We start from the raw sequence: 13,888 nt of genomic DNA on the forward strand, positions 1-13,888 counted from the left end.
GATTTGTTGACGTATCAGAAAAGCAAACTGCAGATGCTTTGATTTTAAAATTGGTTGAATTTTTAAATGCATCTAAATTAGATAAAATTCCCATCATATGACAGTCATATGATGGAGCAAATGTCATGTCAGGTCACATAGGAGGTGTTCAAGCAAAATTGAAAATAGTTCACCCTCCAGCCAAATGTGCAGTATATGTACATTGTATGGCGCATAAGATTAATTTAGTAGTTATTGATATGTGCAAGCACTTAAAGGTAAAATTCATAATTAATATTTTATTATACCTATTATTCTGATTTGTAATTATATATATTTTTTTAAGGATGCTAGAAACTTATTTAACGCTTTGGAGGCACTCTATGTTCATTTCTCTCATCCAACAAGAAACGTGAAGCTTACTGATTTACAACTTAAATTGAATATGAAAAAGACAACACTTTCTCAGTTAAGTGACACTCGTTGGATTTGCCGCTTTAAAAGCTGTGACGCAGTGATAAAAAATTTTAATGCCATAGCTCAAGTTTTAAATGATGAAATTGATGATCAACAAAGTAAATGTGTTGCCCAAGCAATTGGTATGTTATGAAAAATATTAAATAACCATTGGTTTCATATAATGCAACTGATTTTATTGTGCTTTTTATTTTAGGTATTGTTTCTACAATATCAAATTTTAAATTTGTAGCATATTTATTCATTCTGCATGATATTCTAAAAGTTGTTAATATATTAAGTATTCAACTTCAGTCAAAATCAGCAACACTTGGAAATTCTGCAAATTTGATAAAAGGAGTAATTGATACATTAGAAAGTTATCGTTCTTCTATTCACTACAGTGAACTGTGGGAAAAAATGGTTGTATTTTCAAAAGACAATGGAATTGAAATTAATGTTCCTTTTCAAGGTACCTAGAGTAAATTTTTACATTATATGATACTGTTAATTAATTAAATATTTTAAATTCAATATGATAATATATTTTTTTTTATATTGAGCTTAGGTGGCTCTAAAAGGCAGAGAAGGGAGTCCACTAATCTAAAAAATTATGTTGTTATGTCATCAACTTCAGCTGAAAATAATCACCAAAGTGATAATACAAGTACCACTACATTAGAACCAAAAGAATATTGGAAGATTCATGCTTTTTATCCAGTAATAGATACAATAATATGTCAAATGAAAGAGAGATTTTCTGAAGAGAGCATTCAAATTGCGACTTGTGTAGATAACTTGTTAAAATTAGACTTTAAGGGATCATCATTACTTATAAATCAATATAAGGTTTTTTTTTTTATATATATAATTTATGTTTATCAAGTACCTATTTCATTTAAAAACTGTATATTTGTATTTTACTTTACAGAATTTGTTTGAAGTCATCCCTAATGATTTGCAATGTGAGATGACTGTTTTGAAAAATATGATTAAAGGAGTTCCTAGCTATTTAACCATAAAAGAAAAATTATCTAAAGATACTTTTCCAAATCTTTTTAAAATGATCCAATTAGCTATCACTCTTCCAGTCAGTTCGGCTACTTGCGAACGGTCATTTTCGGCAATGAGAAGAATAAATAATTATCTTAGGTCTACGATGTCACAAGAACGGTTCTCAAAATTGGCAATACTTAATATTGAGAGAGATATAATTGTTGACACCGAAATTATTTTAAATACATTTGCTAATAAAAATAGAAAAATAAGATTATAAAATGTTAAAAACTAATTAAATCTGTTACCTATACTTAAAAGTTAAAAGTGAATTATTGTTTTATTTTTTATTTTTTAAATTTTACTTGCCATCCAATGAGCACATTTTTATAGAGGGTTAGGTTTAAGGGTAGAAAAAAGCTTCTGAGAGGCAGAGATTGAAAAATTTATGTGAGGGGCTGAAGCCCCCCCAATATTTTTACTCTAATTGCGCCTATGATGACACCTATACGGCTATGTCTATTAACGAGCTGATAATGTATGAATGTGGTTGTATTTATTTTTATATAATATGAGTATAAATGTATAATATTAATAAGACTACACTGTCTAGTTTTTCAACGTTATTTCCAAATTCCAATATCAGACCGATTCTTCGAACTTCAAATTAGAACGTCTAGACGTGTTACATAATAATATAAGCTCTACCTCTACCTATACCTACCATTATTCAATATATAAATTTGATAATCGGCGTTTGTAGATAATAATATGTTGGCTTATATTTACGGTTTTTAATATTTTGATCATATTTTTGGTTTTTGGTTTTTGCTCTGATGTTACTTTTTATTTCAACACTGGTCATTTATCATAATATGATATATTATATCTTCGGTTTTTAGTTTTTAAGAGGACTCTACACCCGTATGTGTTGTCCCCGTCTTATAAAATATGTAGAACATAATAAAACTGTTTTTCGCGGGTAAGAACCACTCAGACTGTAGTTCAAGTTAAGCAACCAAATTTTCACACTAGAACGAGGAGAACATTGACTGTACAACGTTGTTTTTAATTTTTCGATATCATAAATACGATAAAAGTTCTTATTGTTAAAAAATGTATTATTTTTGAGTTTTTCGAATCTGAATAACTTTTTTTTTAGTTCTGATATCGAAGAAATAAAAGCAACGTTGCACAGTTAAATATGTTTTCCTCTTTATAGTGTGAAAATCTGGTTGCTTTGCTTGGACTAGTCTTAGTCTAGAGTGATTCTTACCCACGCAAAACAGTTTTTTCACGTGCGTGAAGTTGGCCCCCCCACCGTGACCAATTTATTTGAAAGTTATACCATCATTTTGCAAATAATTTGCAAATAAATTCCCTAACCAGTATAAGAAAAATAAGACAAGGGGGGCCAACTTCACGCAGCCCCCCCTATATGAAGCTAGCGGTTTCAAGATTATACCATTATTTTGCAAATAATTTGCAAACATTTGCAAATCGGTTTTCACAATTTTCAAATAAATTGCCTAGCCGGTATAAGAAAAATAAGACAAGGGGGGCCAAATTCACGCTGCCCCCCCCTTTCGAGCTACGAATTTCAAAATGATACCAACATTTTGCAAATGATTTACAAACATTATTTACATTAAATAATATAATAATAATTTTTTTATTTACCAACCAACTTTTGTTAAATAAAAAATTAAAATAGCATATTTATTGGCAGAAATAAATTTCGTTTGAAAATGTTTGAACATTGAACAAGCTTTCCGGTTACAGCCGCAGCGGTAATTGACCATCAGGTTCGACCAAAAGTCGCAACATGCTGTTGTTTATGACAGGTGCAGCTGATTTTTTAGCATAGTGTTGGTGTAATCGAACCGGACAACTGTATGATTTCCACCACTGCGGCTATAACTCTGTAAGAAAGTCAGACAGTGTGTTCCCAGCCTATTCACCATTTAATAATATTGTACCTATTTATTAGATTATATTTTAATCAGTATGTCCAGGCATGGATTTACACAATTTCCTATAGGCAAGACGTAGAAGGTTATAACTGGAATTAATATTGTACCAAATAATATTATAATAATTTATATATAACACAATAAACATAATACATTATAATACTTAAATAGAACATTAGTCAAAACCATAGGTGGAACTACGGGGTGTGCTGGGTGTGCCTTGGCACATCCTAATGTAAAAAAAATTAATTAATAACATTTAATAATAGGCATACACATTAATTGAATTTCATTATTTTATAAGTAAAACTTCAAGTGTTCAGAATAATTCTCTAAAATAATAATTGCATGTATTTTTACCAACTGTTATTTTATATTGTTAATGAAGCCTGGATGTTTAGACTTTAAATCACTTCATCATAATTGTTTATCGACTATCATTATTTCTTAAATTATATTCAATGTTATTGTCGTTGACACGAAAACTTCGGTATATTTATAGAGGTCGACACCAGATGGTGATAATTATAATATTATATTATATATAATATTGCCTTTTCTCAGAAACCGACATCACGCTGATATCGATGGTTAAGAAATAATACCTACTTTGGTAGTTTCAATTTTGGTATTTCATTTAACGTGATGTCGTGATTCGAGCAACTCACAGACACCATAATTTATATTATCGTTTACTTTGTCTAAGTCAAGTAACAACATCTATGTTGACCAGGAGTGAACGGTTAATGTTGAAGCTTCTGAAGGTTATAGAAGAATTTAAAAGTTGTGTGCCATTTCAAAGGCGATCGTTAGGTATTATAAAATATAAGTTAATATAATACATTCGTATCATAAATACATTATACTAGTGTTGCTTCAGTTTATTTAGTTATAAATATAAAATAATGATTTATAAATTAATTTATTATAAGATTAAACAATAAATTATCATAAGTACCTAATGCCTACTTACATATAGTAATATTGTATATTATTGTATCAGCTAATAGACATATAGGTAAATAATATTGTAAATAATGTATAATATTATTATATTATACAATAGGTTATAGTATTGGTTAGAACTTAGAGAACAAGGGTCGGATACTTAAAATATATTATTAACTTTAGTGTATTTTATATACCGTCCTATGGAAGCATTTATGATGTAAAAAAAATTCACATTGCGGGTTAATTTGTCTATAGCCTCAGCTGTGTATTGTAAAACAACAACTAGAAAAAAAGGCCGGGCCCACTCAAATGTAAAACCCTGGGTCCGCCTATGCTCAAAACTAAAAACCATATTATTGTATTTCTTTGGGTTTTCCTAATTTGTACGTCGCGGCGGTCTATATTATAATATGATAACATCGATTGTTGTTGACAACAATAATAATATTATAGACTATTTATATTATTAATGACAATATTATTGTCAGCTGCACTCTTAAAATGATATGCTTAAAAATAATTTATTTACCATTATTAAATTAAAATCAAAGTTATTCTGTCCTCGATTGAAATCCAGTGCAGTCACATGCTCTTGTAGTCCTGGGTTTAATTGAATTGTATTTTTGAGAGTTTCTGTGTAGTTCTTATTTTTTTTTATTTAATTACATCGTGCCATCGACGCCCATCGTAGTTAAAATGGTAAGTTCAGAATTTTTTAAACTATAATTCTTATGTTATTAAAATTAATTTATTATAAGATTCAAGTGATTTCTTTAATTCAATTTTACATTATTGTGTTTTCATTTTGTATGACCTAAAAAAATTATAATACTTTATTTTTACTAATACATTGATTCGTAGTAAAAACTACAGACTATAATTTAAAAAAAAACTAATATATAAGATAAAAAATGTACCTAAAGAAATTTTAAATGTCTTGGTTAAAATATCTTTACTAAAAATGGAGCTAAAAGGATCTCTCTTTCTAACGAATATGTAGGGTTTTAACTTATAAATATTGCTAATATCTCACACTGCTATAAAGTCAATATGTACCTTTGTACTAATCACATTTTGTTACATTGGCCGAAGTAAATGGCATAATGTGGTATTAGTTAAAAGTTGAAAATATTGATGTGTTTTTGCGTTACCTTTACCTTTGTTATTTTAAATAATATATTCAGTATAGATCATAATATTGAACTTTGGTGGTTACTGTGGCTAGAGTAAAAAAGTTCAATATCAAAATGTCTAATTTTTCAGGAGAGCATATTTTTTAAGGTAATTTTAAAAGTATTTTAATTTAGCTGTACAATTGTAAATTGTGTTTTTACGTAAGCTCTTAATATTACTCTGATGAACCCAAGTGGAGACCAAATTTCTAAATTCTTTATATTATTTTTAATCTGTGAGTGCATTATATATACTTCTTGTATACAAGAAATATTTAAAACATACTACTATCAAAACTTAAAATGTTGGTAAGATGAAAAAACTTTTATGCAAATATGAATTAATGTTGAAATTCAAAATAATAGGTGTCTTATGTAAAATATTTTTTTTAAAAGATTGGTACATCAAAATCATTTATTTTTTATTTTTTCATACTTTTTTAATAATAAATAATATTAACTGACGCAAAAAGTGCTATCACCAGCAATATAACGTTTTGATTAATATAAGTGCTGGTCGTAGGTTGTATGGTGGCGATCGGCAAGAGTGTTATTAATATATAATATATATAATTTATCATAGTTTGCACAGTATCGGTGTCGTGATCGGTCGAGGAACAGGACTAGAGACGAGGTATCGAGAACAGTGGTCAAAGCGTTGGCGTGTAGCGTCGCCAGAAATATGCTCCGGCCTGACATGGCAAGACGTTGCATGGCCAGATTGGACGCCGTGGCGTGCCTGGCGGTAATGCCAACTGATGACTGGAGGAGGGGGACGATGAGATCACAGAACAATGAGAGGGAATACTGTGGTGATTATACAGGCTGGTATATGAACTTAGAAACTATTAATTAATTTTTCTTGTTCATCTACAACCGTGGTCTCAAGTGATATCAAAATATAAACAACTGTAATATACTAGGTAACCATAGACCTATAAACTAATGGACAGCGCTTAGAGAGAGAGGTCAGGGGTACGAAATGAGAGAAGAGAACGTGGGGGAAATACAGTATACGACGTATATAATAAACAATAACTAACAATAAACCAAAAATGTAATTTAAATTAAATATAAAACTTTGTATAAAAATCTAAAATGAATAAAAAAAAATCCAAATAGAAATAAAAAGACTAGTTAAATATGTAATAAATATAGATTTTTTTGAATCACAAGATTTTTTATTCAAATTTCATTTTGTTAATTGAATATAGATGTACATTTTTATTTTTTTGTCGAAGAATTTTTTTTATTCAAATGGAATTTTTATTTAAAATAGATTTTTTATGAGATCCTAATTTTAGGCTTTTTTAAGAATTAGGTTTTTTATTTTTCTAAGTTTTTTTTAATAATTTTTTATTCAAATAAGATTTTTTAAATGAAATCTTGATTTCAGGTTTTTAACATTATTTATATTTAGATGGCTTATCAAAATTAGATTTTTTACAATAAAAAGATTTTAGTTTTTTTTAATTCTATTTAGATTTTTTAAACAAGCTACATTTTAAATTTTTTTGTTTATGGAGTTTTTTTTATTGAAATTCGATTTTTTCTTCAAATTACATTGTTTATTTTAGTCTATAAGGATTATTTAAAAATATTTTACTAAAAAAATATATATTTGATAAAAATTCTATATTGAATAAAAAAAAAATTATATTAAATGGAAATCTGTATTGAATAAAAAAAATTTTCATTGAATAAAAGAAAACTTCATAAAAATAAAAACTTCTAAATAGAAATAGAAATAAATCATAAAAAGGTGGGGAAGTGGATGTCGCTCTGCTGTACAGTAGGTTATAAGTGGGTCACAGTAATGAATGGTGTTAAATTTGAATTCAATGATATAATATCATTGTATAAGAAAAACGATTCTGAGCGAAAACGGTCAGTCAGCTTATGGTATTACTAAGTATATTTGATGATATTGTGAATAAAGTAATTTATATTTAACCTATTTACGTGGAATCTTGTTTTAAATTTTCAATCCTTAGCTATAAAAGTTGAACATTTTATAAATTTTTAACTAAAATATAATTATTAAATTTAAAATTTGATAAATTTTGTCAAAATTCGAACTTTAAATCCTTATAAAAAACAATTGTGCCTATGTATTTTTAATATTTTTAAACTGCTATTGTAACAATATATCAGGAGTCTTGTATCAATTTTTCACGTTCAATTATCAGTTTTCACGCATTTTACCCAACAAATAAAATTTAATTGATATTTATAGAAAAAAAAACTAAAAAAAATGAAAACTGACAATGTACGTAAACAGCTCAAAAAAAGTCAAATTATTTTCAAAATTTTATCGTGTATAGAAAATGCTAATAGAAACATTCAGTGAAATTTTCAAGTATCTACAGTCATTCGTTTTTTAATTACAATAAAATAAGAAAATCGTCACATGAGAAATCGAGTGAATATCAATTATTGTAAAAATATGAATTTCAAACGCTCATAAAAATTTAATTTGACTTTCTTGTAGACTTTTTTTTTTGATAAAGGTAGAAAAACTTATGAGGAATCTTGTATTACATTTTCAAATCTTAGATTTAAAAAGAAAAATTTTTATGAATTCTCAACTCAAAATATTTTGCTAATTTTCGTGATTTTTCCGTATTTTGTCAAAATTTGACGTTTGTGATGTTGGCCCCCCACTATGTCCAATCGACATCAGACCAATTTCAACATTCAGTAACCTTTTAGTAACTTATTGTAACTGACATCAAACAATTTGTAACCGAACAGTTTCCGAGAAAACTCAATTTCCACTTCGGGGGTTAACATTTTATGAACTTACAATTTTTGATACATAGGTACCGTTTTGACAATATTCCAATTATATTTGACTTTAAACATACGTTTATGAAGATGTTTGATGAAAATGTTAACCTATAATATTATATTTGATACGCAACGAATATATAAACATAAATATTTTTAATTTGCTATGATGGATAAGCTATAATTCCTTAAAAAGGAATTTCATAGTAGTTACCTATAAAAATTCCAAAGTTCATCACAAAAAGAAATTATGTGTAAGTACCTTTAATTACTGTATTCAATAAAAAAAAGCACGATTGATAAAAAATCTAATTTTAATAAAAAAAAATATTGATTGAATTTAACTTATCTAAAAAAAATAAAAAATTTGTGATAAAAAAAACCTTTTTTTAATAAATAAAAACGTTTATTTGATATAAATCTTTTTTGAATAAAAAGTACATTAATAAAAATTCTGTATTAAATAAAAAAAGATAATTTTAATAAAAAAAGTCTAAATAAAAAATAATTATTTGATAAAAATCTTTTTTGAATAAAAATCTGCATTAAATAAAAAATCTGTATTTAATAAAAAAAAGCTCAATGGATAAAAAATCTAATTTAAATTAAAAAAATCTAAATAAAAAATGATTATTTGATAAAAATCTTTTTTGAATAAAATGTGCATTAAATAAAAAATCGGTATTTAATAAAAAAAATCTACTAATAAAAAATCTAATTTTAATAAAAAAAATCTAAATAAAAAATGATTATTTGATAAAAATCTTTTTTGAATAATAATCTGCATTAAATAAAAAATATGTATTTAATAAAAAAAAAAGCTCTACTGATAAAAAAAATCGATTTAAAAAATGTTTATTTGATACAAATCTTTTTTGAATAAAAACTTGCATTAAATAAAAAATCTGTATAAAATAAAAAACCTCTATTATTAAAAAAATCTAATTAAAATTCAAAAAATCTTGATTGAATAAAACTAATCCAAATAAAAATAAAAATTGTTTTAAAAGATCTTTATTTAATAAAAAAAATCTAAATAAAAAGTTTAAAGTCTGGTTTGAAGTTGATATCTCAAAGTGGGGGTGCCAACTTCACCTACCCTTAGTCATAACGTACCATTTGTCCACATTTTTATTTTTTTTTCTTATTAATATTTTTATTTTTAAATTTGTAATGAAACATATGAAGAGAAAATAATAAATTAAAATGTATTATTATAATTAAAATTTCTTATATTTTTAATACTTAACACTTAAATACAACATAAATTATATTTTATTTTTAAGGTCATTTATTAAGATTTTTAGTATTAATAATTAATTTTTATTTCCTTAGCTATTGATATTATCGAGAAAAATTATTTAAAATAAAAAATCGAAATCACCATAAATAATAATTATTTGTGTTTATACTCATACGAAATATTTATTTTTTTTTTTATATATGAAAAATTTAACAATATCAGGTATTGAATTATAGTACCGTCGGTAGGTATAATATTAACTAAATTAACTAAAGAAAAGACAAATTTGTTCAAAATCGTTTTTATAACTAATAAATTAATTGTTGTTTAGTGTAGACATTGCAGGAAATAGTATATAAATACATTTCAAATATTAATTCTAAATAAAAATATTTTTAAACTGGATGGTGACTGACTGACTGTGTATAATATTAGGTGCACTTACCCCTAAACAACTAAAACAAGAAGTATAAATTTGCAATATACTTAAATGATATAATTTATTCATAGTACCTACCTATAGCCATTGGCCGATTAAATTAGAGGCTTGGTCATCGCGATCTAAGAGGCCTATTTGTTATTTATAATTTGTTTTTATTTTTAATGTTTTAAGAACAACAAATAAATAAATGTGGTGTACAGGGGTATTTTTTTCACTGCGTACTTCCTAACGTTTTGGTGGATATCATCACATACTATAATATCGTAAATAAAATACTCCCGTACTCCGCCTAATAAATATCATTGGCTGCCTAGCCATTTTCGCACAGAATCGTTTTTCTTATACAATGATATTATATCATTGAATTCAAATAAAACACCATCCAATACTGTGACCTACTTGTAACCTTTTGTACAGCAGAGCGACACCCACTTGGCCACCTTTTTTCTTTTTCAAGTATTTAAAATTGAAAATTGATTAAAATATCGAAATTTGAAAATTATTCTTAAATTAAAATGTATACCTAACATGTTCAATTTTTATATCTAAAAATTGAAAGTAAAAAATAATCTTTCTAATATGTAGTTCACATTGTAACTAACAAATCTAAAAAATAGATACTCACATTTTTTTAATAAATATTTTAAGTTCATATTTGAATGATATTATATACCTATTAAACGAAGAATAACAGTTTTAGTTATTTTCTTATAATTTATAAATATTAATCGTGATTATACATAATAATTTTCATTTTTGATATTATATTTTAAGTTGTTTACAATTTATCAACAATTTTAGATTAAATCAAAAGGGAGAAAACCAGCTGTGGATCCAAATGTATTATTTAATATTTTGAAAGATAAAAAAGATGAGATTTTTAATGACGGCAAGTTGGTGCCGGTGACTAATAAAATATGGACTGATATATCAAACAAATTGCAAAATAAAATTTCACCAAATAGTATCTATGTACCCATCTATCATGATAGAAATAATTGGAAAACAGAGTTAAAAAAAATTCTTGGTTTACTAAATACTTCTTTTAGCGAGAATGGCAGTATTAGAGATAGTGAAAGCTCTTCTTCGTCTGAGTCAGATTATTGTTCTAACAAAGAATTATTTGAGTTTGAACTTGCATATGATAAATATATATCTATTTTACCAAGGCCAGTTGATTATAAAAATAAAGGTAAAACAAGAAGATATAATAATCTAAAACCACATGCTTGGTCTGACGTCATTAATGACGAATTATTATTAATGTATAAGTTGCCATGTACTTTCTATAAAACTTTTACTATCTATAAAAGAGCTAAAGTGTGTTTTGAAGCCAGTCATAATTCAAAATATATAACATTTGAAGGAAAATGTAAGGAAGAAACTTGTGGTGCATTACTTTCAGGATGGAGTAAAGAAAAACCAAAAGAAGGAGAACCATTAAAAATATCAATTTTAACAAAAAATACGATAGGAAAGGAGACGCAACATACCAGAAAACGACCACTTAAGGGTGAAAAACGACAAGTTATTGGAAAGCAGTTAGCTAATGACTTAGCATGCAATTGGAGGCGTAAAAATGTAGAAAATATGGAGTTTGGACGTATTTCACCACCTAATTTATACAATCAAGATATACTGCGTAAAGCTAAACAGGAGTATAGAGATCGATCCCTGGGTATTACTACAAAAGATCCCATTAATTCTCTTATTGAATTTAAACACAATTCATCTTTTTCTGGTTCTATTCATAGTATTGGAATTGATCCATTCCTAGTTCATTATTGGAGTAGACACCAAATAATTATTCATAAAGATGCTAAGAAAGAATACTGCCGATTATCGATTGATGCCACAGGAGGACTCGTAAAAAAGGTAAACCAAACATCATTAAATATAACTTCGGCATATATTTTTTTATATGAAGCGGTGATTTCTACAAGTTTCGGACATTTACCTGTGGCTCAAATGTCAGAAAAACAAGATACTTTAACCATATGGAATTGGCTTGCTAATTGAAAGAAGAATGTGATTCAAGAGCCAAATGAAACGGTTTGTGACTATTCAAAAACACTTCTTGGGGCTTTAACAAGATCTTTCTGTGAAGGAATGAGTCTTAAAATATATACCGAAACTTGTTTTTTAATATTGATTGGGATTAAAGACACGCAGTTACCTAAATGCTATATTCGTTTAGATGTAGCACATGTCATAAAAATTTTTTGTAGATTCAAATGTATTACTGAAAAAAAAAAAATATTTAAAAGAATTTTATGTTCGAGGGTTACGTTTGCTCGTAACTACTGAAGAATTGTTATTTTGATTGAATTGTCGTTATTGACAGTTATGCTGTGTGAAACAGATGGATGGGTGACTGACTGTGATCAAGTTGAAAAATCTCCATCAGAAAAATGTAGAGAATTTATTTTATCTTTAATAAAATCAAATGTAAATGACAATTCTTTTGACAATGAAAATGACCATACTGAGACAACCAATACTTATATGCTACCGGGTTCATATTTATATGACCGAGAAGAATCTGACCAAGAGAGCGATGTAGACACCAGTGAAATTGAAAAGTTTTTAAATAACATAAAGGAGACAAGTTACCAAAATTCTAAAATTAAAGGTACGTTTATATTATAATATCTATTTTTTTTTAAATATCAATATTTGTAATTACTACATAGACCAAACCATAAATAAATACATATTTTTATAAATGAAATATATAAACAAAATAATAACAATTTTAAAAAAGTATTCTCGATCCAAAAATGGTGGGAAATTTTTTTTTAAATATATCAAATGACGCGGAACCATTACTTTGTGGGTACATGTTCAAGCTCCAGTTAATAACACTTCTTAATAAAACATATAAAGAAATTGTTAAAAAATTATAATTTTCATAAATCGAGGTTGGTGGTGCTCCTTAGGGTTTTTAAACAATGTTTTATTATTTTTCATCTTGACATGTTCTCATGTACCTCACCACTCCCCACCCTTGAAATCCTAAATATAGATTGTTTATATTTTATTTATCCACAGTTGAACAATTTTAAATTTATATTTTCCAAAATTTTTAATGTAATTTGTTCTGATAAATACATAAAAAGACACCAAACAACTTTATGAGCTTACTGCTTTAAAAATATTTGTTATTTTGATTTTTCTATTTAAATTTGTTGAGTTGGGCAGTATCTTCGATACAAGTATCTTGTATCTTGTATCTCGATACAATTATCTGAAGTATCGAGCATCTTGTATCGCGATACATTTTTAGTCAATGTATCTAGTATTTCATAAAATAATTTATTATTCGATACAAGATACAATTCCGAATAATAATAATAATAATAATAATAATAAAAATTAATAATCTAGAAATTAATATTTTTATTTAATATTGTAGGTTGTTGGAAATAATTTTTCAACCCAGTACTAATAATTCATAAAATATAGTTATATATGTGATGTATATTGTGTATAATATATATATATATATATTTATCTGTGACACATGCACATTGAATTGGACTTTACGTCTGTACCTTATTAGATATCTGTAATTTTGTATTGTAATGTACGACATTATGTACCTAATTTTTTTTTATTATACTCAAATTAGTTTTATTATTTATATAATTCAATATGACCATACCAAGTAAATGTAATTTTTTATGTAGAATTAAATAATTATTATAGTATTGATACAATTATTATTATTCAATTTGAATGTAATCATATTGTGGTTATTTTTGGTAGCATCATTGATAATAATAAGATTGCGTAATGTCATAATTGATTTGTTTTATTTTGTTTTATTACTAATGTATTATTATAACTGAATAAGTGTCAATTTTCATTATTTTTTTTGTCATTC

The 13,888-nt window shown here is 26.2% G+C and overlaps 1 protein-coding gene across 1 annotated transcript; it reads left to right on the forward strand.

The window, feature by feature from the left end:
• The first annotated feature begins 587 nt into the window (after window positions 1-587).
• Window positions 588-1,918, forward strand: LOC115033302 (52 kDa repressor of the inhibitor of the protein kinase-like). The gene is made up of 3 exons (XM_029485617.1): window positions 588-907; window positions 1,004-1,284; window positions 1,367-1,918. The coding sequence occupies exons 1-3, from the start codon at window positions 856-858 to the stop codon at window positions 1,709-1,711; spliced, it is 678 nt and encodes a 225-aa protein (XP_029341477.1). The 5' UTR covers window positions 588-855; the 3' UTR covers window positions 1,712-1,918.
• The last annotated feature ends 11,970 nt before the right edge of the window (window positions 1,919-13,888 follow it).

The sequence above is a fragment of the Acyrthosiphon pisum genome, chromosome X (genome assembly GCF_005508785.2).
Source record: "Acyrthosiphon pisum isolate AL4f chromosome X, pea_aphid_22Mar2018_4r6ur, whole genome shotgun sequence".
NCBI lineage: Eukaryota > Metazoa > Arthropoda > Insecta > Hemiptera > Aphididae > Acyrthosiphon > Acyrthosiphon pisum.

Bases quoted from the DNA above. Each gene is read 5' to 3' on its own strand.
- LOC115033302 (XM_029485617.1), top strand. From the start codon at position 856: ATGGTTGTATTTTCAAAAGACAATGGAATTGAAATTAATGTTCCTTTT. The intron at 908-1,003 runs GTACCTAGAGTA...TATTGAGCTTAG, and splicing joins AATTAATGTTCCTTTTCAAG to GTGGCTCTAAAAGGCAGAGA. The intron at 1,285-1,366 runs GTTTTTTTTTTT...TTTACTTTACAG, and splicing joins TACTTATAAATCAATATAAG to AATTTGTTTGAAGTCATCCC.